We start from the raw sequence: 26,945 nt of genomic DNA on the forward strand, positions 1-26,945 counted from the left end.
GCAAAGAAGGTAGCAACAGTGGAGAGGACAGCGGGGAGGTCGTAACGACCCCAGTTGTGCCAACCGAGGGTGACTCCGGAAGCAAGGAAGACAGCAAGAGCAAAGAGAGTCAAGAATCTGGAAGCAAAGAAGGTAGCAACAGTGGAGAAGGCAGCGGGGAAGTTGTAACGACCCCAGTTGTTCCAACCGAGGGCGACTCTGGAAGCAAGGAAGACAGCAAGAGCAAGGAAAGTCAAGAATCTGGAAGCAAAGAAGGTAGCGACAGCGGAGAGGGCAGCGGGGAGGTTGTAACGACCCCAGTTGTTCCAACGGAAGATTTCCCAGTTTCTACGGAGTTAACTACATTATCTACAACGTTTACTACTCCTACCGAAATCGATTGTCCTATTGGAAATTTGACTGCCGATCAAATAGTTTTAGTTTGTCCTACAGGTTTCCGACGTCATCCAAAATACTGCAATGTTTTCTATCAATGTACAACAGTAAACAAGGTGGGCGCTAAAGTTGTCGTATTTACCTGCCCAGATGGCACAATTTTTGATGAGACAAAAAAACAATGTGTGAATGAAAATAGCGTTTACCAAAGTCTTCCTGGATATTCCGATTGTATAAACTTCAATTCTTATGCTCAAGCTATATCAAAATCAATTGTAAGTATAATATAGTATTAGCATTCTTTATTTATATGTATATGTCATTCTACGTATTCTAATTAATTTGTCGAGAGTTTTAAAGATGATTATATATATTATTTTCCTTTCAATAACATCCGAGCAGAAACATTTTTTTTATTTTATAGGACTCTTTAATTTTATAATGCAGCGCTGTCAAAATAGTTTTTCATTTGTTTGAAGTTCTTGTGAGATACATAATTGCTTTAAAACTATTCAGTTTTTAATTTTTATTTTTGGTTGACAGTAATGCTCTATTTTATTTAATATATTCTGCTGTTTTAGATATTCTTTTATAATTTATAATTGTAACTGTTTTTATCCAAATTTTAAAATTAAACTTATAAAATTCTCTATAAATGTAATCTAATGAAAGATTTGATATTTGATTAAACGCGCGGGGCGAACTGCACATGCATGTGTATCTAATTATAAAAATAATCGAATTTATAATTAAAAATGTGATATATTTTTTGACAAGTGATATATTTTTTACATAGTATAATTTTTGGAAAAATTTTTAATTTGTAATAGTATTACATAATTCTTAAATGTTATGGCTAAATTTACATTTATGGGATATAAATCCTATATAAATTTAATTATTACTTTTTCAGCTGAAAGCTCCCACAAGAAAATTATGTCCAAGAACAGGGCGTTTTCCTTATAATAAGGGTTGTTCCAATGCGTACTATGAATGCCACCGCGATGCACATGGTGCACTTCAAGGATATCTCTTTAAATGTCCAAATGGAGGGACATTTTCAAGTGTTTCAAGACGTTGCGAACGTACTGAATGTAATTCAATATGCAACGCATCTTGCAAACAGAGAAACAACGCCAGCATAGATATGAACATACAGCACGCGCCATCTAAAGGGGTGTATGTTACTCATCAAGAAATGTTTTACGTTGGTATTACATCACCCCCATCTTATTCCCAAGAAGATAAAAATCATCTCAAAAAGTGATTTGATTTCTGTATGTACTTTTATCAATACAGTTATACAATAAAATAATTCTTGTGCAAAAAGTCATCTTAAAAATTTAAAAACTCAAGTCTCTGTGTCCACTCCTTTTGTGTAATTAAAAAAAATTTCATGTTCCCGGAGAGCATAAAATCGTTTCTATTTTCCATACTAATATAAGGGATATTTTTTATTTCATAATGTATGCAGTATATATAAAAGAACCCTTGGGCAGATATATATCAATTTTCTGGGATAATAAGATATCTCTTTTTATCGACGTACGTTTTTTATAAAAACGGAATATATATATTTATATAAATTCATAAATTTAGTATAAAAATAGCTATTATTACATCGTAAAGACAGATTTGTTCTCTTTTATTTTTGCATTTTTTTCATATCGTATATTATATTTATTACGACCATTTATCTTTTGCTAACAAAGTGAAATTTGAGGGGTATAGTGATATAGTGAGTGATATAGAAATTACGCTCAATTCAAGCGAACATAGATTAGTAGCGGTAATGATTGCATCGATTCTATTGATGCAAGTTTCATAAAATATTTTTATCTTGAAAATGATTTTTACTACGTCACACATTCTTTCAATATTTATGAAAAATCACCGAGAACATTACATATAATACATAAATATACATAAAAAGACTGTAATTTCTCGATATAAGCAAAACAATTAAAGACTTGATAAGTTAGAATCCTCGTGTAGTTACCCTCAGTCAGAGAGGTTCTGTTTCAGTGCAGCCGAAACTGTCGATAATATCAATGTTCTTCGATCATATCAAAATTTCTCTAGTCCATTTTAATTTATAGTTATCGAAAAATTATCAAAAAACCGATCATCTTTAATAATATCATCAGTAAGATAAAAATAGTAGTGAAGATAATGACATCAGTTAATGTAAACGGAAAGAGAATCATGATAAAAAAGTGCGACATCAAGTGACAAGAGCCCAAACTTTCATATTTCTTCATCGACTATTATGTCTGTCGATTATATGCATTTTTATTTTACGTCTAAAATTATTATTTATTATATAGTAGAAAGAGCTTTCAGAAGCTAAGACTTTTTATATAATACACGATCAAATCAAATATTATCCACATATCGTCATAATAAGTGCAAAGCCAAACTACATTTTCTCGAAGTAAAATTTATTTAAATTCATAAAAAGCATGTTCTTTTACAGATTCATGTAATTTATTACGTAAACTTATTACGTTAATTATTACGTGAATTTTTTGTACTTTAGTCGCAGGTGTTCGCGCATCGGTGGCGCGAAAGAAAAGGGAAAAAACTGACGAGTACACGCTACAAACAATGAGAGCGTCGTCCATTCGATGCTGCCTAAGTGGCGTAAAATTCACCCTTTACGAAACGAGTACCGCGCGTATAAAGTCGTTGTACCAAGACAAAATATCGCTAATTTATATCGGTATCGGTATCGGTAGGAAAAAAGGAATTACCGATGTTCTATACATATAAAAGAAGAACGTATCGATACGTTTAAACGCATTGCTTTCAAAATTAACTCTATGTTACTGTCTATAACGATAGTTTCCAACGTATCTAAAATTTTATTTTTTACTTTCTCGAAGACGTTGCGTAGAGTAACTAAGAAAAGAGATTTTTGACAAAGTAAATTGGACGTGAACAAAGAATTGTTATATAAACGATATCAATGTATCGCAAGCGTCTGCAGAACAGGGCGGCTCCGCCGGTTCCACGGCGCGTCGCGGCGCGGCGGCGTGGCGTGGCGTGGCGTGGCGCGGCGTGGCGTGGAAAAGCTCGCGGGCGAATTTAGCGTTGCGACGGGGAGCACGAGGCGGCCGCGGACCACACGGGATAGAACGGCTGACTCCAATCAATAACGCTCGTCGCGCGAACGCGACGGACGGAAGCGAGAGCGCGGCGGCGGAGGCCCGCGCGCGCTCCGGCTCCGACTCCGCGCAGCCGAGCTTTCAGTCGGACGCACGCTCGCGTCTCGCAAGCTCGGTGCGTCGGTTCCGCGCGCGGTCACCGCGAGGGCACACGTCCACCCGCACGTAAGCGCGCACCCCCGGCCCGGCGGCGCGGCGCGACGTGGCGCGGCACGGGGATCGCACCCTGGAAAGGTGGAGTAGCGTCTCGGGCGGCAAAATGGCGGCCGCGGTAAGAAACAAATGATCGGGGTTAGCGAACGGCGGTGCTGAGAGACACGGCAAGGGCCGTCAGGCACCCTCTCGGCGGTTCCTCCCGATTGCGCGACCGGGACGTAATATTCGGCGCGGCTGAGCGACGAGGGTAGAAGATCGCGCGGCGAGCGCGACGCGCGTTCCACCCCTTTCGAGGGACGCGCGACCCTCGTAGGGAGGATCGCTCCGATTTTCGAGTCACGAGGGTGGTCACACGAGGGTTCGTCGCGGGACGCTGGTCGCGTGCGGGCCCGTTGACGTGTGAGCGTGATTCGATTATCGATCACGGATCCGCGCCGGCGGAAGAACGAAGAAGCGCGCACGGGAGCGCGAGAATGCTCGCGGAAGAAGCGACGTGGAATCCGGCTGCGAGGCACGGGGTCGGGACTGCGGGAAACGGTGCCGGTTCGATAGATTGATGGACCCTGCTGACGGGAATTCGATCGCGTCGCAACCATGCATCTGCATTTCGAGAAGAACAACAACGCCAAGTGCGACTGCAACATCTTGTCGCTCAGCTGGATGGGAAAAGTGCCGGACGAGTCGCCGGAGGTAAAAAATTATTTGGCAATCTGGAGTAGATCTGGAGTAGCGTGGTACAATTGCACATATAATGTAGCTGTCGACGATAGAACGTGATTAATAATTTAAATAATCTAAATAATCTGAATAATCTATTTAGATTATTTAATCTAAATAATCTAAAATACGTCAACACGCACCTATTATCTTTTTACTCTTTATGGCTACCAATTATCTGTTACTGTTGTTTTCCCTTCATCACGTGAGAAGCCATTCTCGTTGGCACACTGATCAATATGCAACGTCAAAAAATTCTCCAAAGGCCTGTTCGTTACGAAAAAGAGGTCAATCCTGATTCGACAATTTCCGTGCCCGTTAAATTTTATCCGAGATAGAATCGGTTCGTCTCTGCATTTGATCGAGCGAATGCAAAAAGCTAAAAATACATTTTATCGCGCCATTTGGTATTCCGCAAGTCATAAAACAGGTCGCTACTCGCATACAATCGTTAATAATACGGATAAATTTATTAGCGCGAGAGATGCATGATAAGTACGCGGTAGATAAGAAGAGTCTCTCTCTGCAAGCAAGTCACCGCATCCCACTGATAGACTCTAGATCTAAAAGCGAACGTTTATGTTTCGGTCTCAGGTCCTCTCCAGCGAATTTTTAGACTGTCGGGATTATCTATAGTTATTTTTGTACAACTCTCCTGACTGACGCTGATTCCCCCTCGAAGAAATTCTATTTACGAAAATCACATAACATTTATTTGTAAATATTTGTAAATGGTCGCAAAAAATCTATCGTAAAAAAATTGCTTGAGTTTGAAATGACATTTTAACCATCTGACGACAATTCCTACTTTGCATGACGCGTTCCGCCGCGAGAGAAGTGATTTATAGGTTTCGAACTTGAGAAAAGGTAGGAACAAGTGGGACGATGGGTGGGAGATTGAAAACGTTAACGGGAGCAGCCGGCGCTGCAGTAAAACAATATATAGACACGAATAAAAACAAAGCTGCCACACTTTGACACATATACTTCGACCGCTGTCGCACTTCGCGGCACGGACGACAGCAGATAAAACTTTTGCTCCGGTGAAAGCAAACGAGCTCGTGCGAATCGCACCGTAACGAGCGTAAAATTAATTTATCCCATCTCACGTGAGATAACTCAAGCAGTCAAGTCGGGTTTATACGCTCGGTTAAAACCATTTGTAATAAAATCTGACGCCTGAATAACGGTCGAAAGATCATGCGACCGACGACGATGATACCGATTATCATGTAACGCTGTATGTATGAAAACAGACGTCTCTCCGGTTACGAAATAAAATGAACGAGCATAACGTATAGGATCGTTAACTTTCTTCATGCAGGTCGGGTCTGGAAACGTAATAGTCCTACGGTTGTAATTAATTAGTTATATCTTGATGAGTTCTTCAGAGAATTCGCAACGGGCGGACGCGCGCGCGCGCGCGCGATAGAATCGCTTCAGATCGAAAGCTCGGGATCGCTAATGTATGCGGATCACGTGTACGGTCAAGTAAATACACCTACAGAGATAGTTTTCGGGACCGCAAGGGCGTCTCCTCGCGAAGGCGTAGGTTAATAACGCCGTAGCGAACCGCGTGACCGCATCAAAACAACCGCAGCGGAGATTGGAATCCGTCAGGACGAGGCGTGCATCTCGCAAGAGGATGTAGGGGTGTCACAAGGGTGAAGGGTTTCACGGGTGGGTTGCTGCGAGCTGTGTGCAGCCGCGACCTGACTCGGTGTCGAGGATGAAGGTCGTGCTCGGTGTCTCGAGTGGATCTTTTCAAACGGGCCGACTAACGAGTGCCGAAGTTTCCTGCGACGGGTTTTGTTCCGCACTGCTTACACGGCCATCGACAAAGCGCGAACTCGTATAGACCCGAGATACGCGTCCCCCATGAGGGTGGGTGTAACCGCAAAATTTCTCCCTGTGCCGAGGTGCAAAAGCGTTCGCCACTTCATAAATGCTCTATTTATCGCCGCACGTATAATTTCGAGATTCTGATTTTTCGATAATTGTCAATTGCTGAACACGTATTACTGGAACTTTTCGGAATGGATTCCGATCAGAGTTGTTTAGTTATTTCCTAGATTTCTGTTGTGTTTTCGAGGGAAAATACGGAATAATTTCGATCGAAATTCATTACGAAAAATTCCATAATACATATGTCTTGATATGAAATGTCGTTCGTATAATCTTGATATATGAACGCTCTTGTTCTTTTACCCTCGATCGTCTTTAGTAGACTCTCTCTCTCTCTCTCTTTCTTTGGCGATTAGGTCGTTCTCAATTCAGTGTGTGCACGCAAACGGGGATTAATCTGACTGCCGAACTCGGACACCCGAACACGACGCAATCGATCAGAATTAATTACGACGGTCGTATTTCTTGATCGACGAGCACACCGCACCTCACGTCGTCTAATTCATTGCCGGAGACCAATCTGCGATAGGCGATTTGACGGAAGCTGACCCTCGCAGAAAGAAGCGCGATGAAAACGGCGTGGAAGTGGGGCGGCTCAATTACTGGAAAAATAATTGACTTATAGCGGAGCGAATTCGATTGAGTCACTCGAGTCAGTCGTCCCCGGGGGAATTCGATCAGTGCGCTGCCCATTATTTTCTCATTGTTAACTACCTTCGTACAACCGATCATCTCCTCAACTTCGCGAGAAACACCGCGATTCATAATAAAACGCCGGTATCCCCCGGGTTTGTAACACAACGGCCGTCTCGTAGAAAATATCCGAGAGCTATTACATAGTATAAATTTTAGATAGCCCCGTAAAAGGCCGGCGGCGATAAATGATGGTCCATTAGAAAGGACGAGCGCGCTACGGACGGCCATTCTCAACCGCGATCAAGTGGGATTTCTTGCTATCCCTATTGTGCGGTGGGAAAAATTCTGCAGCTAGTTGAATTCGGTTCCTCGTTGGAGAACGACAGGTCGGGCACCGCCTTGAAATCTGTAACCCGCGCGAAAATTGGGATGCGAGCTTTTTAACGTGGATCCCGCCGGTGTTGCATACACCCCGACATCGAGATAATCCGCCGTCATACGTTCCCATTATATTCTCGCATTATGAATCGCGTTTGAATCGATAACGTCATTATTGAGAGCCGTTACGCTACTACTACGGCCATTGTTCGCCGGTAAATTCTATCGAAGCGTTTCGAGAAAGCAAACTCTACGCTATTCTCTCTTTCTCTCTCCCTCTCACTCTCTCTCTCTTTCTTCTTCTCTAATACTCCGCAACGCGTGCTGTTACTCACAACACAAAAAATCCCGGCTCGCCGCTCGTTCCACAAGGTGCGTCGTCGCGCAACATCGATTTCCACCGAGCCCTCTCTATTTTCCGCGGATTGCTCTCAACGTGTTTGTGAAGATTGGATTACCACTGATTTCTCTTCCTGCGCCCCCGCCATGCCCTCTCCTCTATTGTCATATCTCTGTGACTCGCAAAAAAAAAGAAGTAAAGGAAAAAACCACCCTCGGTGCTCATCGATCACAGCACGTGGAACGTTTCTCACCGGCTAACGCAACGACGGAAATCCGACGCGATTTTGCGGGGAACCCCGACATACGCAAGCGGAACGATATCGGTATCGTGTTCGGACATTAGGCGCTGTCAGCGAGGATTCGCGAGCGAGACATGAATTCTTTTTTAAGGTAACTGAAGAGAACTATTGTCTCGGAATTTTATCGCGGCGTCTTCGTCCGGCTTTCATCGTTCCAATATCAGATATATTGTAGCTGTCCGAAGAGTTCATTAATAAGCTGTCGAATTATTTCGCTTTCTGCTCGCGCTTCACTCATTGTGGACTTCTCAGACGTTTTTTGTTGCAGCACGGCTCTAACAATCTACCCTTGTACCTCATCTCATTGTTATCTACCTTACAAAAGGCTACCTCTCTCACAAAACATCTCCATTAGATCGTACTTTAATTATAACCAGCCCAGTGCGTGCACAGATAGCATACGTGCAGAAAGTGTCTTTTGCAAAACACGCGTATATGAACCATGAACTATTACGATTACGTCATAATTTAATTTAAAATTTTAATGGAACTCCATGAAGTTTACGCTCACAGAGTTTTCTCGCGCGCAATATTTTAAGGAAAACTTCATCGCGGATAAGAAAGAAGGATTCTGTCCCGCTGTGGATTGAAAGCTTTGATAGAATCATGTGGAAAGTTTCGAAAACTACACTACGGAGATACATCTCTTTGAGACGTCACGTTATTCTTCTTTTCGATACTTCGCAAAGAATAATAAGTTCTCTTTCCTCTTGCGTTCTTTTCTGAATTCGAAAGTGCATCGTTAATTGATTCGAACGCCTTTTCAGATTTAGTATATTGCAGTAAATTGGAGGGGTGGGAATCAGTCGATCGATGGGACGAATGCCAAAGGGGACGCAAATTATCCGGATTGAATATTTCCTGTTTTCATACGATTGTTTCCTATGCCAAAATCTAGTAGTCTGCTAGAACACAGTATATAGAAATATGATCTTAATTCTATTTTCGTGTCGCGCGAATCTTTCGTAACGATTTTCTATGCGGAGAAAGCTTGACGTGTCGAGTAGTAAGTTAATTTGATACTTTCATAGATATAGCGCGCATGTATTTTGATATTGTGTCTTTTAAGGGTTCGAATGTCTTGAATAATTACGCCTACATATATATAATGGGCCTATGAGGGTGAAACCCTTTTAACATTGAAACCCTTGCTACCTAATGCTGCCACGTTTAAGTGGAAACGTTACGTGTCGACGAATAGTAATAGAACTCCAGTAAGCATCTTCGATTTCGGTTGAACGATTGCGCTTCCCTCGAATGATGTAGCAGCCGGTCGTACGACAATTAACCTGCCTGATTATTCATGGCGACCAATCCCTTACTTCTATACTTAGCCAAACGTAACACGTTCTAATTAAGCCCCGTGATCAAACTCCGTGAGATGAATAATGAATCGACGCCCAGAAAATAGTCTTAGAAGATGTCCTGATAGCGTGATAAGTTAGTTGCTAGATAATTTATTTTGCAAATTGAAGCGACACTTTATTTCGCCGTCAACTTTAGTTCTTGTATTTTTAAAAAGGTCGCAGATTTCTCTTTTCGGTATTTGCGCCGTACAAATTTCGAAGTAAACCGTGATATTTATCGCGATCGACGCCGCCTCTTGAGGGAATCGTTAAAAAATTTCCACGCTAAAATCTGAGGCGCCATAAATCACGTGCATGACGTTTTCTAATATGCGCGCTATACCGCGAAACTGTAACTAACGTTCTCATTTTATTTACCAGGACGAAGGATGGCAGCTCGATCGTATAAATTACTATCAAGAAGGATGGTTAGCCATCGGCAACGCCCGCGGCTTGGTAGGAGTGACTTTTACCACGTCTCATTGTCGCACCAGAGCCGCGGAACTTCCACTCAGGGCGAATTACAACCTCCGAGGGCACCGTAGCGAAGCAAGTATCGCCTTTCCTTTAACTTCTTGTCATCCGAACCGCTCGAGTCGTTTGAACGAAACCGACATTTAATTTCTTTCTCCGGGTCTTCCCTTACCTAAGCGTCAATACCGCTTAAACTAGCGTATTTCTACAGCTTCCCTCACTATGAGGTCACTGCAATATTTCCGTTTGTTTGAAACGGTACTTACATGAAAATATGCAAAAATTGTTAATAATAATAAGTGAAACAGGACCGTTATGATATACAATTAGAGAGAAAAACGCCATTTACGGTCAGGACTGAATCTTGGTAGCCTAATAATAATATTGTGCGAATTTTACGTACTTTTTTTTAAATTCGGTAAACTACACGCCGATTTTTTATCGATCTTTAAAACATAGCTCCTAGTTAGAACAGTAAACCTACATACTTAAATCGTTAATCGATTTCAATTTTGATGCTAATAAGCATCCTTATCACTGTAAAGAATTTATTGCGAAAAATATAAAAACATTTTTATTTCTTGCATCTTATACATTTTAAGGCTTGCCTCTCCGAGTAGCAATTTATAGACTGGATGATGACCAACGTGCTTAACAATGCCAAATATAATCATAATTTCACGGTTCTCGAAATTGGATCTTTCAACGCGAAAATGATATCCTATTCTGCTTTGCAACATCACGGAAGGAAGCGCAGGGTTATCGGTTAGTAGCAGCCAGTGTATTATGTTTTATCTACTCGATACACGAGCCACGGTAACCGATTGCAGAACGTGTGGGTTAAATCGACAAAGAAATTGGATGATTGCGCGAGGCAGATAGGAGCCCGACGATGTATTGAATCGTTAAAGAAATGCAAGCAATTCATATAAATAAAACGACAACTCTCTCTCTCTCTCTCTCTCTCTCTCTCTCTCTCTCTCTCTCTCTCTCTCTCTCTCTCTCTCTCTCTCTCTCTCTCTCTCTCTCTCTCTCTCTCTCTCTCTCTCTCTCTCTCTCTCTCTCTCTCTCTCTCTCTCTTTCTTTCAATCGGATTATAAACGTCAATTTGCAATGCTGTCCAATAAACCATTGTCGTTTACATCTCACAAGTAATTTATCCCTGATTTATTGCTAATGCGTCGCTGATTCAAATTTCCCCGCAGACTGTCGTCACGCTTGACGGTAATTACAAAGTTTGTTAATATTTCAGGCGACACGATAATAGTTTCGCAACATATCGCCGCTGTGTGTAACATCGGCTCCATTGGGCCGAAACTTCGTGTAATCTCCGTATCGGTAGTAAACGGGCGCGCGCCGGCAAACCGGGAGTCCTTTGTGGCCCTTAATCGATATTAAGCCGTAGTGCGCTTTTAACAAACTGCCTGCAGGTGCCCGAAACCTACGAAGTCGCGCGTTTTCACGAACGACGTCTGCAACACGCTCGACCAACTCTCGGCGAGCTTACTTGCCGCGTTCCGGCTTCTCCAATATTAATATCACCGGCTTAAAATCTCGGGGGTTGCACCTCCCCGTGAGTTTACGTCTGCCTTCCTCGTTATTACGCCGCGCGTTTCGCTCCTCCTATTCTAAGTTCGCCATTCTAACATTCCCCAGACTTTCCCCGCTCTCGCCTAACAAGTAACCGGGACACAATAGAGCGCGGAGTAATGGTGTCTGTCCATCGTAAATCCATAAATAATACATAACACACTTAGATACGAAGATTATTATACAAGGATGGTAGCGGGATGAATTGAGACTTCCGAGTGCTCGGAGTGCTCGCATCATTTTCCCGCGAATGGAACATCTTGGAACTTGGAAAATCTTTCTCTGATAATTTTCTCTCTCTCTCTCTCTCTCTCTCTCTCTCTCTCTCTCTCTGCTGACATATACGTATATTCTTCGATATACTATACATGCTCAAGCTTGCAAAAGCACCTTTCTCTCGCCCGTGTCCCTTATGAATATACGAGCCACTTCTGTTCGAGGGGTTGCTCCGTAGAATAGCGGGGCGAAGTACGAGGGGGGATCGGATAAGCGTCGCGTGTGTACTCCACGTGACGAGACAAATGAGACGTTGACTCATTCCCGCGAGGAATTTGTCCCTCGCACGTTGCCCGTCCGTTGGGGTATCTGAAAGTCTAGCGAAAACATTCCTCTCGGCTAAAGCGCTTCGAACCAGTACTGCTACTCGAGGAAAACTCACCGAAAATGTGAGAAATGCTAGCCAACAGACCAAGTCCGTTATCATTTTACGGAGACGGTACACAATTTCTGTTAATTTTCATGTTAATTGTTCATTAGATATTATTTTAAGTGCCGCGCGACCTCGTTGTACAATGACACATATTTAAACCGAGCTGCAATGCACACTTGAAGTTAATGCGCGCTGGCAATTTATCCGATAGCGTTAATTAAATTGAGATCAGCACTTCGGCGCCTGCTCCGAACACGATAGCGGCACGCGTGCACAGCACACACGTGTACGTGTGTACGTTATCGACTCACGTGTTCGTCAGTGTTAACTTTCTCGAACCCCCCGGACCTTTTGCCCCCGATTAACGGGCCTTAGTCAATAAGTCTATGTAAGGCTGGCACGCAGGTATATAAGGCGATCGCGCACGAGGAAACGATCTTGACAACGGGAACCAGGTCAGACGGTGGTACAAAATTAGAACGAGACTAGTACATTTCGTTACGTCGCGTCAATTTACGCTGTACACGCGTTTAAATTATGCAATAGATTAAGTCGATTGCGACGCTCGAGCAGCAGAAACTAGAAGCGCACGTGGGAGTTGAGGCCCGTTCACTGTCAAGAGCTAACGAAGCTCCGATGTCAATTTGATGAGATTCTTGACAGCGGAACTTTCGACGACGATGGCCACAGTTTGGCGATCGTGCTCGGCTGCCGATCGACGGACTTGTTTAAAAAGAAATCTCATTTTGTTCCCATCACCCGCTCGTGTATACATGACTCGGCAAAGGAAAAACTTCAATGGAAGCTCGGAATTTTGCGTCCACTTCGGTCCACATTTCAGAGCTTAAGGGTAGCCGCCGTGGTATCGATCTGGCACGCAGTGCTGTTTTAAGACCGCGGTTCTCAACCCTGCTTTCCGCGCGCGGCGGCTGCTCCTCCACCGCCGACGTCCCTTTATATGCAACGTTGATTTTTTTTCATCATCTCTCTCACACTCTGACGCGTGTTACGTTAACATTGTTTAAAAATAGGAAACGGCACGCTTTGAATATACCACAAGTCGCTCCGGCCGCTATTTATAAGACAAGTAGCGAGCACTTTTTCGGTGATAATATCATCCCCGCGTTACAAAATTATATCCCAAATGGTGAAAGGAAGCAATCATCTTAACGTAATTCAGGACAACAATATTTCTCTGGACTGCGGGCGACTTTCGCGATAAGGGTGTATTTTCAGTTATTTCTGTTCTAGGCCGTACCAGCCGCGTTCGGACCTCGAATCGATAGCGCGATTATATCTGTGTTCCTTGTACAGTAACTGTCACTTGTACGAACGGACACAATTTCCGCGTTTCCCCGATGCGCAATTACATGATTTGTTGATTTCCAAATCTCTTTTTTTTTTCCTTCTTCTTCCCTCCTTAGGTCTCTCGCGGACCGTAATTTAATTATCATCCGCGACGGCTGCAGTTAAAATAAGGACAGGACTTTACGTATGGAAGTAAGGAAAATTTTATATGTCACTTCCTTGTGAAAAATTCAGGCTCAAGCTTTATACGCTTCGCCGGGCAACTTGTAGCATAATTATAACAAGACTTGCTCAGCATAAGTTGAGTTTTATTGTTATTACCGAGCTAAGAGATTCGTCCTGCATAAGATCTCGTTATTCGCGAGTAGGGTAGAGATGAAATTTTCATGTCGACAGAGAAATTTTGTCCTCGCGTTGACATCATTAGCCTTGTCGGAGTCCCTTTCGTGTATAAGTAACGCCGGAGAGACCTAAGTGAAAACATAACGGCAGGGTCAGTCTGCAAACCCGCTAATCCTTTGGGGATAAAGCATACGAAGTACGCGTGTCCATCGGATAGAGCCGTTAAAGCGAGCGTATCGTGCTGGAAGATAGCTCCGTGGAATATTAAACGGACGATATTATATTATACGTTATAAATTATTCATTCCGCGGACTCAATACACTTTGATCGCTTCCTGCTAAACCGGCAGAATTTGGTGGTGGAAAGGCACGTGATGTTGGATCAGGGGAGCAATATGCGGATCAATGTAACAAATTAAAATAACGCATCTGCAACTCCAGGAGCGCGCGGGATCAATACCTTCATCGGCAGATTCTATTACAGAAGCTTTATGAAAAATTCACGTATTATTTTGAGAGAGGAAAAATAGTGCATTAGGAAGATGATATGAAATATTAAAGAAAAAGGAAACGCTAAACTCTGAAAAGTTTCTCATTTATAGTTATTTATAGGGTTTCACACTTGCACGTTTGTTAAATATGTTTCGTGTAGATCAGCATATTATCACGCGTATTATTTTCGCTTAAACTTAGATCAAGGACTTCGCGCACGAGTTCGCGGAAGAAAATTCCGTTCGCACTCGGCCATCACTCGGCGGAGGCGCGAGGAGTCTCCGTGTATATAACTATATAAAGCAACGTGGAATGGGAAAGCGAGCATCGGGAAGTGTAAATTTCGGTATGGCTCGTCATAAATCACGAGAGGAGAAATTGAGCCAAAAGAGCACGAGGGATTTCTCGATACGTGACACGTGGGGGTTACCTTGACACTGAAAAAAGAACGAAGTGCGGAAAGGAGCATCATTGATTTACCAAACGAGCTCGCCGTACGAGGCGCACTCCGGCACTTGCTGCAGCCTTTACCGCAATGCATTAGCAGTCAAAGGATTACATGACGATCGCCCCTGCCCTTTCGAAAGTCGCCTGGCGCGGAAAGCCGCAGTATGTTTCGAAGGAATTCAACATCTTCTATTAATATACATCTCTGCAGTAAAGATAAATTGGATTATACTGCGCGCATAATACGCGATGTCGGAATAAAGAAGACGATCGCGATTTCACGTCGTTAATGCAAGACTTTGCGTTCTCTGTTGGAATGAAGATAAGAAGATTGCACGAAAAGAAAGAAAGACATCGCGAGAAACGCAATAAAGCATTTCCTTCGAATGATTTTAATTACGTTCTTTCGCCATCTTCCTCGTTCTTAGAGTTCTGTCGAAATTAAAGGTAAAATACGCGAAATATATTCTGTAGCGATGGCTATACAGGTCGTAGAACTCTCGACGAACCGTAATGGAAAAAAGAAACGCGGACGACCTCTCTCATTCAGCGTTCTTTGCAAGTTCGGAAATATAATTACGTTGGATTATCAGACGCGCCGTTGCATCCTCGCTTTGCAATAAGCGCTACACGAAGCGTAGGCAAAGGGGAACGTATAGGAGATCGGCGAAGAGTGCTATTCACGTTCGACGGTTAAGCGAAAAATGTACGATGTGTTGGAAAATATAACTTCCCGCCGGGGTGTAACGAAAGTGCGGGGGTTGTCGCATAAAAGCTGATAATTCCAACGTGCGCTCCATCGCGGAATATAATTATGAGGGAGAGCGCCGAAAATAGATGCACTACGTCAATTTGTGTGCTACGTCCTGTACCCACGGCTGCCTACACGGTAAATCTGTCCTTTCTAATTTCGCCGACTTTCTATTCTGCTCGCGCCCGAAATTTGCAGTAAAATCCAGAGTGCAATAAACGTGCAAGCTTGGTCTTGCAAGGGTGTCTCGCGCGAAGGGGAGACTCGTACAAGTGAAGATCTTCGATTCTAACGGCTCCACCAGACGCACACCACGACATATTGCCCTGTGTGCGATTCTGGTATCACGAGAAAATCCGAGAAGCGCCCTTACGGGGTTCTTATCGATCAGCACGCTCGCGCGCGCTATCTCCGCTATTCCCTGACTTTCTCGCACGATCATGTCTCTGCAATTTACAACGTACCCTCGGACAGATTTTATTGCATCTATAGGACGTTGCGCGGAAAATTCCGTTTATTCCTATCAAGCGAGACCAGCTTATCGTAACGCAATTTCGTCCACCGGCGAAATTCCACGTAATGGAGTCTCGCTTAAAATCACAAAAGAGGACGGGAAAGTTTCTCGAGCGTTTGCTATTAAAATTCCTTCCTCGGGACTAATACGTTTCGAACTGATATAAACTGAATCCTCTCCCGGCATTTTTTATAATAATAGACTTATGAGCTGTTATACGATGTTATATAAATATATATACTTTGTTCTGAGAAAAATGGTTTCTGGCGTTATTACGGCATTATTACATGTGATATCCCTACTATCTTTCATATATTACGAAAAGTACAATTCTGAGAAAAGAAAAATTTGCGACAATTCTTCAGATTAATCAATCATAGAGCGATTTAGTTGTACAACACGACACATGGTGGAAAATTCTTACGTTCTTTAAGTTGTTCTGTGTAAAAGTATCGATAACTCTTCGAATCTTTCCTTCGGTCATACACACGCGCGTGCGTGCATGTGTGTGTATATGCGGGGTTGGTGCACACGTGTACAACTTGTCGCCACGCATGTCACGTACGGTATCCTCCTTCTCATTTTTCGCAGCTCACCCTCAGTGACTCCGTTCGTGCTTTCCCCTCAAACAATACCGGACGGTCGATCAAAGCTTTACGAACAGGGAAATTAATCTGTCGTGCATTTCAGGAGTCCGGAGAAAAATAATGCTGGCCGAAGAGGCATCCAAGATGAAGAAAAAGTTTATAGTTTATTCCACGATTTCTTTAAAAAAAATCATCGAAGGACAAACAAAAAGCAAAATTTATGAATTAGATATGTCTATGTATAGGTAATCGCAAAATGTATGATAAACCGTATATCTTATAAAATATTTACGGTAAATTGCTGCGCAAAGTCAAAACTATCAAAAGTGTTATAAATTGGCTGTCTGTTTATTATACGATTGAGATCAGTTGTAAATATTGCAAGAAATTGCAAGAAATATTCGCGAAGGTATAAATAGTTGTCAACAGGCACACGAGAGTTGTTATCTAACATTTTCAATCCATAAATTAATTTTCCGATAAACACACACACTTCTATTTGCCGTATCAGCACGATAAAAATATAGACGCCGTTGCTCGTAAACGCAGTGGAAAGCAATCGATCGGGGATGGAGCAATGACACCGCGTGGATGTCTCGCATGTATCCGCGATTTCACCCCATGCGAGACCTTATTCCGGCCACTAGCAGTGTGAGATAAACCTTAAAAGCGAGGGTCATGATTACCGCCCTTGACGGAGTGGCTTAATCTCTTCAAACACTCATGGTTACCTTTCTTGCAGGACTGGTTTAAACCTCTTTTAATCCTCGGGGGTATCTATCGAGGAAGTCACGCACTTAAAACGATACAATACACCTTCTAGTCGGAATTCTCTAACGAACAGTAGCGTGAATCGTAAAATTCTATCCGAAACTCTAATTCTTAATTATGTTAATTGTATCTTACATTTATAAAAGAGAGATATATTATACGGGGAGGTATTTTGATTAAGGATGAAAAATTTTCGTCGAGAAAACTGGCACTAATTAAGGCTTAGGTTTACTCTTGATTAGAGCCCGTGAAATTAATTACGGACTGAGGATGAAATACCGAAGATCAATTTACGGCGGTGTATTAAAGCCGGCAGCGCGAAACACGACCGTCTTTACAGAATAAATTGTTGGAAAATTGAAGATTCCTGTAAACAATGCGTCGACAGTAATCCGTTGAAATTTAATCGTAATCTGTGGTTTTATCTGCAGATTAACGATTTTGGTGCTAACTCTATTCATCTGATTGCAGGTGATACTCGTCAAATGGAACGAACCTTATCAAAAGTTGGCCTCGTGCGACAGTTCGGGTGTAATCTTCGTCTGGATCAAATACGACGGACGATGGAGTATAGAATTAATCAACGACAGAAACACACCTGTTACGCATTTCTCCTGGTCCCACGACGGCCGCATGGCTCTTATATGTTACAGGGTAAGTTACAATATTATTTCAGCTTGTTACTGTGATTTCCCCTCAGACACGAGCTCCAATCACCGTTCCAATATCGCGACGCAACAAAAAAAATAATTTGTTTCCATTTTTTTTTAAATTGAAACAAAAATATAAAAAAATTGCGTGACTGCGAAACATTTATTTATTTTATCGATGTATCATCGTTCAGTATAAAAGAGCATTCTATTCAATCTGTCAAGATGCGCTCAGACTTTAGAACTTCATGTATTTATTTACGACCCTCGTATATGTGGCTCACACGTTTCCTCCGGAGGATCGTTTGCGGAAAATACGATATTTTATTGCAGGATGGCTTCGTCTTGGTCGGCAGCGTCGCCGGTCAAAGATACTGGTCGTCAATGCTCAACGACAAAGCGACGATAACTTGCGGCATTTGGACTCCAGACGATCAGCAGGTTTGAAAGAAGAGTTTTTATAAAACATTCTTCGTGATTTTTCATTTGCCCAAAATTCACGGGATCCATAATCGGCACGGGAAAGATAAATCGGTGTACTCGCGAAACGTTTTAACTGATTAGAAGTATTTAAAAAATTGTGAGAAATACACTTAAGGTTTATTTGTTCAACACAAATCTATCACTGAACATCGTTATTCGCGCACTGGCTATGACGTGACAAATAATAACGCGAATCAAGTTTGAATCGTACATCGCGTGTGAAATAGGATACATCAATGTGCCACCTGCCTAACAGGACTCTTGGCATTGTGACGCGATGTTACACTCAATCATCGTTGATGGATAAGCAACTGACAATGAGTACGAATTAAAAACCCCTTTGTCACCGATGAAAATGTCTTCGACCGATAGGAAAGAAATAAAATGACCTTATTCACCCCCGACGTTGTTCTACAAAAGGTCTATTTCGGGACGACCGCGGGCCAGTTAATCGTGATGGACGTTCATGGAGCTATGGTGTCGGAGGTACAATTAGCGGCCGGGGTTACGTCGATGGCCTGGAGCGCCGAGAAGTTCACGATGGAGGAGGACGAAACGTGTGACCGATCTCAGAAAGGTATTAATCGCAGCTTTCAGAGCTTCGCTCCGAAAGGGTTGGACTCGAGCCTGACGAGGACCACCGTGATGCACGTTAATGCATTTATGATGTATGTGCAAGCGCAGATGACCGGAATTACGTGCTGGCCGTTTGCCTCGCCGACGGCAACATCGTTATGCTACGGTCGTTCGATGACGTGTCGCCGATCACGATACGCAGCAATCTGAAGCCGCCCTTGCACGCCGAATGGAGCAACTCCAGGAAACTGTTGGCCATCGCCGGAACGAAGGAGTCGTCGGAACAGGGCAGTTCGCAGGAGTACACGAATCTCCTAAAGTTTTATTCGGTCAACGGTACTCTCGTATACACGACGGAGATTCCGTACACGCAAGTACGTCCACGTAGAAGAACGCTCGTCTTTCTCTTTATCTCGCTGACACTTTGTATAATCAAACGATTTATTTTACGATTTTCTTCATGATTTCGTATTAGTGCCCCGTATCGGCATTGACATGGGGACACAACGACAGGCGGCTCTTCGTGGCGACCGGAGCGCGGGTCCACGCCGCATGGGTCTCCAGGTAATTTCTTAATTTCTTACTTCGACGTAATCGCGTTTACACACAGATAACGCGACCGACAAATCACAGTCGGCAATTCTTGCCGGAACACAATGAAGTAGTTGAATTGTTCTTTGCAGAAGGGTCGGTTCGCTCCAATTGTTGTCGAGACTGGCGGTGAGAGCGGCTCTCACGAGGGAATCAAGTGTTCAACATCTTCCATTACCGCCGCGACTGAGAGCCTCGGTGGCTGCCCTTTTCGCTAACACGATACGGTAAAAAGAAAAGTTCTACAAACTCCTTAACTCAAAGTGGCGGGACACCATTGAGATACCGTTTCCGGGGATTTTTTAGATGCTCGGTACCGGAACCAAGAGAGTTGCGACGCTTCGTGTCAAGGCCGCCGCCGGGAGGCAGCCGGTTGCATTGCACCATGCTCAGGCACGCCGTGGAGCCTGTGCCATGTTACACGCTGTATCTGGAGTACTTGGGCGGTCTCGTGCCACTCCTGAAAGGCAGACGGACCAGCAAGATCCGGCCGGAATTCGTGATATTCGATCCGCAGAATCAAGAGACTCTGCAGGTGTTTGACGATATGTCGCAGTGCCCGTCGTACAGCGATGGCTCGGACACCGAGAGAGATACCGCGGATTTGTGCGGATCGCCCCGCTACAGGAAGAAGAACAGGAAGAGAAGAGAGGAGAGGACGGGCGACGAAACGACGGAACGGGAGGAAAAGCCGAACGATCTCTCATACGTGGATACGTTGCCAGAGGTAATACAATCACCCTCTTTCTCTCTCTCCCTCCTATTTATAGAGGGGAACTCGCGTATAAAATATTTTATTCTCGTATGTGCAATCGTAGCATCGTATCTTTCGACGCTAATGAATCGCATGCCGCGCGCAGACTTTGACGACTCTTTTGTATCAAAGGGAGCGTACGCTACTCGCGTGACGAACGGGCGCAGCTGTATGGGTTTGTCGTGGATTATTTCTAACGGAGCGTATATCTGTTCGTAGCACGCGAGGCTGGTCGAGGTAACGTCGAACATCTGGGGCACGAAATTCAAGTTTCACGGCCTGGCAGATTCGGTTCCCGCTAACCTAGGTCAGGTAACATATCGAACGTCGTTGCTGCACCTGCAGCCCAGGCAAATGACGCTCGTGATGACGGAGCTCCGGGACGATTTGCCCTCCGGTAATTTGCGATAATTCATTCGGTTGCGTGACTTTAATTTTTCTTTCGCTTATAGAGGCTTAATAACGCGTGATTATTTTCACGTAGGTCCAGACCCGACGTTCAACCCCAATCTATTCTCCGAGGACGAGGAGGAGCCGTACCAGGAGGCAAGCTCGCGAGCCACCCCGGAGGCGCAGCCGCCGCCGATCGCGCCGATGACTCCTCGCAACGCTCGATTGAACCACCCGAATCGACCGAAGTCTCAAATTTCGAATCAGTTCCTAACAACGGAGACCTTGCCGACGTCGCTGGGAAAAATCGAGAGCTACGAAAACGAGTACGTTCCGTACGTGGATCTGCAGGACATGGGTAATCTGTACGAGAACATCAGGAACGCCCCTACGAACACCTACCGGACGCCGCCGAGGCACAACCCGCCGAGATGCTGCGACGTGCCGGCCTTGCAATCGCCAAAAAACGCGGTGGCGCCCACGCAAACGTTAATAGCGACCTCGAACACGGGTGCCGACTACGCCAGCAGCATTCAGAGGATGAAGAACGCTCTCGCGGATCAGCAAGCGGGCATGGCGACGAAGAAGGAACTGGAGAACAATAAGCTCAATCAAATCTCGCAGGACGACAAACCGTGCCTGACGTCGGCCTGCGCGACGAACATCATTTCCGTGTCCATGCAAAACGGTCAGGCCTTGAACGCGGAGGCGTCGAGCAGTCGATACATCTCTCAAGGCCCGGTTTTGAACGGTCTGGAGAGCATCGATTGCGACTCGGCGCAAACCGTATATCTAAACGGTCTAAATAATATGGGGTGCACGAGCAACGTTTTAACCACGCCGCACCCCGTCAGCGGCGTCCAAACCACGATGTCGCCGAACGCTCATAGTTTTGTACATAATAAGAATAATCAAAATACCGGGTCGAGTACGGCGGGCGCCAATACGACGCCTTCAAATAGCTCTCAACTCGGGCAAGCCTCGAGTCTAGCTCTTAACAAGAACGGCATACACGGAGTTGTTTCGCCGGCGTGTTCCTATCAGTTCCCGGAGAATATCGATCAGTGCTTTGGGTCGTCGTGTTCGCAGTGTTTCTCAAAGCATAAAGACCCCAAGTGCCACGTGTGCTACGGAAAGATAAATCCCGGTTACGCGAACGCCGGAACTCCCGCTAACGTTAAGCTCGACGAGGATTTGATGCGATTCAGCGACGATGAGGCACGCGACGATATAGAGGCGCCGGAGCAGTCACGGGGCGTTCATAGAACTTCAACGGTCATCAGCATCGGTCCAATGTGCGCGAACGACTCGATAGTTCGAAGCTGCAGCGTCGGATACCTGGACCTGGTGGACGCCCAATTAGTCCCGTGCGACGTGGCCTTGCGAATGCTGCGCAGAGACGCGCCTAACAAGAGGCTGGTGTTGGTGTCGCGGAAGACGAAACGGCGGAAAAGGGCCAAGCCCCAGCACGACGTGAGTCAGCCGAGCTCGAAGCCGCCCAGGCTCCGCAACTGCGGCAAGTCCAAGAGTCTCGATTCCAGCGATATATTTCCGAGTAACGAACAGATATCCTCGCCGCCGCAATTGCCGGAACACGTGGAGGAGGCAACGGGACTAATCAATTCCGAAGTTACCGAGGATGGCGTGGCGGAGCGCAACGAAACGACAGAATCGCCGAAAGATGAGACGCGTGAGATTCCCGATAAACGCGAGGAAAGTAACGAAAGTAACGTCGTTCGTGAAGCTCAGACTAGGGAAAAGCCAGGCCGATTAGAGGCTGCTGCATCTCCCGTCAAGTAAGTAGTTAATACGAAAACAGATTATTATATCAACAAGAGAAACCTTCCGAGCAGCCCCAAGTAAAAAGATTACATTTCAGAGGATCGAGCCCGAGTGGATCCTTCGCTTCCTCGCTCGACGGTCTCGCCGCGAGACTTCGCGATTTCGAGGATAATCATTCTTTGCCACCGCCTTCCCCTCGACCATCATCAAGGTAGTGTGTTATATTTATTATTGGCTGTGCGTGCAGATAATAATTCATTTATCTCCACAGATTGCCGAGGAGTTCACCTAGCAGTCCAGCACCGTCTAAGAAAGGCAAAAGACCGGCGTCGGCCTCTCCGATTCGAAGAAGACTCTTGTCAAGTCCATTGCTGAACAGAAGAATGAGAAAGAGTCGCGGCGAAAGCTCGGACGAAGAAGGGCTCATTCAAGACGATTCATCGACGGCGAGTTACCGGGACCTAGAAACGTTCCAGAAAGCCCAACTACGTCAGAAGGTCTGTATTGCAAACATTTTCAAGGAAGAGTATATTCGATAAATACGCAATACTGCACGTAAAAAGCGCGTGGAAACGATATCGACAGATGTTGTTTGCAGCTCAAGCAGAGAGGAATGGGAATTTCTGGTTCCAAGCCGGAAGCGATAAGGCGCGATGCACAATTGGTGATGCACAACAAAGCGCCAATGTGGAACGAGTCCAGCCAAGTGTATCAGCTTGATTTCGGTGGCAGAGTGACTCAAGAAAGCGCCAAGAATTTTCAAATCGAATTCAGGGGCAGACAGGTAGGATCAAACGCGTCTTCTCACGTTCCTCCGCAAGTTAAATCGTGAAATATCGTCAAATTTTTCAGGTGATGCAATTCGGAAGAATAGACGGCAACGCGTATACGTTGGATTTCCAATACCCGTTCAGCGCTTTGCAGGCGTTCGCCGTTGCCCTGGCGAATGTCACGCAACGGCTTAAGTAACTATCGCTCTTCAACACGTCTAAATTATACGGTGAAAATGGATAAAAAGCTGCAAGATGCCTGCATTTGAAGGCGTGCATTTAAGAGTCGGAGGAGGAATCGGAAAAGTTCGATCCTTAATGAGTATAGGAATGAAAGTTCGTCAGATTTTTGGTCGTCAGGATCGCACGAGACTTCGTTCGCCAGAATTGTCCAGTGAGAATCGGTGAATATTTTTTGACGATAATCGGCTTGACCGACTCGCGTAATTTTTAAAACTGCGTGTCTACCGCGGCGGAAAGGATCGTGTAGCCGGAAATCGCTGGCGTTTGCTGAAGTGGGCAAATGTGCAATGAGCTAATGGGATATAACGCTAATTCGCGAATGCAGTTGCGAGCGATTTGAATTTGAGTGGAACACAAAGATTTTGCGGCAGCTATGTAACGTTTCGTTGAACGCTTCTTCGTCGTACCGTCCAAAATATTTCGTTTCCCCCAACTTCGAGCGCTCATTTTGTATAGTTTATGCGACCACGTTGGAGTCTAGTGACGCTGTTAAAGGTTCACCTCGTTCATTTTTGCGGTCCGCCGGGTGTGTATTCGAATTTTATATACATATACTATATATTGACAGACTCGCACGTGCGGGCGACAGTTTCATGTTGTTCAATTAAATGTTTCTTAACGCGTATGGTGGAAATAACGATAATAATAGTAACGATAATGATAATAATATTAATAATAATAACAATAATAAGAGTAACGATAGTAACGTAACATTTGACGTCCGGCCTGTAATGTGGTCTTCGCCATTAATGATAAACAGGACAGACTAATCCTAAGGAGAGGGATCGAAAGGTCAGAGCGAAAGTATGCACGTGTATATGCGAGTGTATGCAGCGAGATAAACGTCGTCTGTAATACTTAATCCTAGTCGCATGATCACCGTGGTGCTCACTTCGTCGGTTCCATATTGCGAACGCGATCGATATCAGGCCTATTAGGTATGTACAAAGTGCTGCTACCAGCGAAAAATACGCCACGTCAAGCTCCGAGCGACGAGAGGGGCGTCCGAAAAGGACGTAATATTTTGTAGACAATGTGCAGCGGCAGATCACATTACTCTCTTCCTCCGTTGCTATATGCACCAGCATACAGATCATCGAGGGAGTAATGCGAAATCGCCGTAACTGAATTTCAGAATCGCGCAATTCGGAGACTTAGGTTCTCTTATCTGTTTTTCGATGCAAATCCGCAGGCAGTTCAAGACTATCTTCAAATGCCTTTATATTAATGATACCAGAATATTTGAGTACCCAGTACAAGTATCCACGTGCTCAAATACCCACAACGTACTCGAGCACCTGCTTACTATCCGAAATGTACGGATAACTCTCGAGTACTCATAATACTCAGCACGTTTCTGATTATTCGGGCATCCTGGTATCTCATTACCGAATTATCAGTCCTACTCTGCACACCGAGTCACGCGTCTCGAATTCATGCTACCTTCGTATTCGTGACGCCTCACTCTCACGAGCGACATTAGAACAGCCTTTTGTAGAATCATTCTCGCCAGGTATTCGCAACTAATCGTCGAAGTACAGAACGGTAGGTCGTACGATTAATCCGTTTTTTCTAGTCGCCCTTACTATTATTCTTAACTCCCGTTCGTAAGTCACAGCAAGTAATCGTAACGTCGAGGACTACTTTAATGTAAATGCCGTGAACGCAAATTGCGAACTCGTGCAACAACGCAAGTGACTCGCATTCAATCGAGTCTATTGAGGTGTAGACTATTGGAATGACACTTTCCGAAATCGCGTGATTTCCGATATTAAATGGAGCGCCGCCGAATCGACCGGCACGGGTTCGCGAGTTCTTCGTATCAGTATGAAATGACAGAACGAAGGATTTTGTATTCCAATTGCAGATCTCTCTTTCATTGGCGAGTGCGCGATGTACCCGCCGGGAAAAGTTTATCTTTATCTGATTAGAGTTTTATATACGAATGACGCAACATGGAGACGCAACATATTTTTCTCTCTCTTTCTCTCTCTAAAAAAAAAGAAACAGAGAAGTTATCGATCCTAGTTATCCCTGATCGGGCCGAGAAACGATCCTGCAACCGGGGAACAGAAGTTGGAACGCGCGCACGACTGGTATTAAATAATTCCGAACAATTTTCGCGCTACATCACATTTCGATTTTAGCATCTCGTTCCGCCATCCGATCGAACATATCGCGTTGCGCGAGAATGTTGCATCCTCAGCAAAGCGGACTTGAGTCACGCGAGTAATAAACGGAACATTACGTTATGTCATATCGAGGCCTCTCCGAGCGGCGTTCCTCAAATATGCACGAGCAGCGGTTTTATGCGAATTGAAGCAATCGCGAGTGAAGGTTATAGTATATAAATTATCGCGTGTGCACGTTTACGATTATTTGAAGCGTGTGATCGAATTCGCATAAAAACACGCGTGTCGCGTAAATCTCATCAAGGTAAATACAGACCGAGCTGGAAAAAATAAACGGTCTGAAGAAATATTCGCGACGAGTGTAACGAGGATTTTTTTTACGGGATAAGAGTCGGAATAGACATATCCGTTAATATAAATTTGGGCTTCTTCGCGGTGTCATCCAAGTAAATTCGTTTTCTCACACTCGTTCCCGTTCCTCGCTCAGCCTGAATTCGTCTTACGATAACGAGGACACTTTTCTAGTCGAATAATCGACGCTGTGATTGTCTGCACGTATAAAGCGTGATGAAATTGCGCGCGATTCCTTTTTTTGTAAATCCTCGAGGGACTTTAGCGCATCGTAAAATCGCGCGACGCTTTCAACACCGATAAATAGAGTGCCTACATTTGCATTTGACGCGAAACCGCCTATTCGACGCGCAATGATTAACAATTCGAGTTCCAGCGAACGATGATGTAACGGCCCGTATCTCTCGTCTCGGCTCGAGAGTTCGTTGTTATTTCCGCGCGTACTCTACGTTTAAGCCGCGCCACGTTTCCCCAAGTTACAATAAAGAGCAAAGGGAAAAAAGAGGATCGGGATTTGCGCGAAATGGACCCAATTTCCAATTTCAACTTTGTCTCACCCACTCTCCGCGGGGCAAACACTTAACACGTGATTGAGCTGCAAACTGTTCGGCCTAGGCTCCTCTAGCTTAATTCAGATACGTTGGACCCTCTTCTCCTTTTACGTTGGATGTGCTTCATTTCTCTCTTTTATCGATGTAATAATTAAAATTGTGCTTAAGAAAAGAAAGAGGAAGAACGTTGTCATGTAAATTTCACGACTGAGTATATCTTAAGGAGACGATTCCATACACACACACACATACACTGTGTCCGATTGGGACGGGTTCTCTCGTACGAACGCGATACATATTGTTAATTCAGTTCTTGCCTTAGTGCTAACGATAATTCTGTATATGTGCAATGTAATTTTGTTACCGAGTACATTATACGATTATCGACTATTTGTAAATAAAGGAAAAAATTACCACGCGTAAACG

The 26,945-nt window shown here is 44.4% G+C and overlaps 1 protein-coding gene and 1 long non-coding RNA gene across 5 annotated transcripts in view; one reads left to right on the forward strand and one right to left on the reverse strand.

Moving 5' to 3' along the window:
• LOC139775706 (uncharacterized) overlaps nt 1–26,945 on the reverse strand; it is a 127,216-nt gene that overhangs the window by 13,208 nt on the left and 87,063 nt on the right. The gene's annotated exons all lie outside the window — the stretch shown is intronic.
• On the forward strand, nt 3,618–26,943 carry Tusp (WD40 superfamily protein Tusp). Of its 3 annotated transcripts, none has more exons than XR_011718908.1 (15): nt 3,618–4,388; nt 9,703–9,870; nt 17,718–17,900; nt 18,230–18,337; nt 18,800–18,956; nt 19,064–19,329; nt 19,431–19,519; nt 19,639–19,773; nt 19,853–20,273; nt 20,520–20,697; nt 20,785–22,486; nt 22,570–22,683; nt 22,744–22,969; nt 23,058–23,256; nt 23,325–23,463. XR_011718908.1 is itself a non-coding variant. In XM_071711946.1 (15 exons), exons 1-15 carry the CDS (start codon nt 4,293–4,295, stop codon nt 23,439–23,441), a joined length of 4,146 nt encoding a protein of 1,381 aa, XP_071568047.1. In that variant the 5' UTR covers nt 3,619–4,292; the 3' UTR covers nt 23,442–26,943. The 3 variants fall into 3 exon arrangements, 2 of the variants coding, with proteins under 2 accessions (XP_071568047.1, XP_071568048.1); XM_071711946.1 differs by having other exon boundaries at nt 3,619–4,388; nt 23,071–23,256; nt 23,325–26,943; XM_071711947.1 differs by lacking the exons at nt 3,618–4,388; nt 9,703–9,870; nt 17,718–17,900; nt 18,230–18,337 and having other exon boundaries at nt 18,848–18,956; nt 19,059–19,329; nt 23,071–23,256; nt 23,325–26,943.

The sequence above is a fragment of the Temnothorax nylanderi genome, unplaced genomic scaffold (genome assembly GCF_030848795.1).
Source record: "Temnothorax nylanderi isolate EJ_2023f unplaced genomic scaffold, tnyl_v1.0 TNYL_tig0102_pilon, whole genome shotgun sequence".
NCBI lineage: Eukaryota > Metazoa > Arthropoda > Insecta > Hymenoptera > Formicidae > Temnothorax > Temnothorax nylanderi.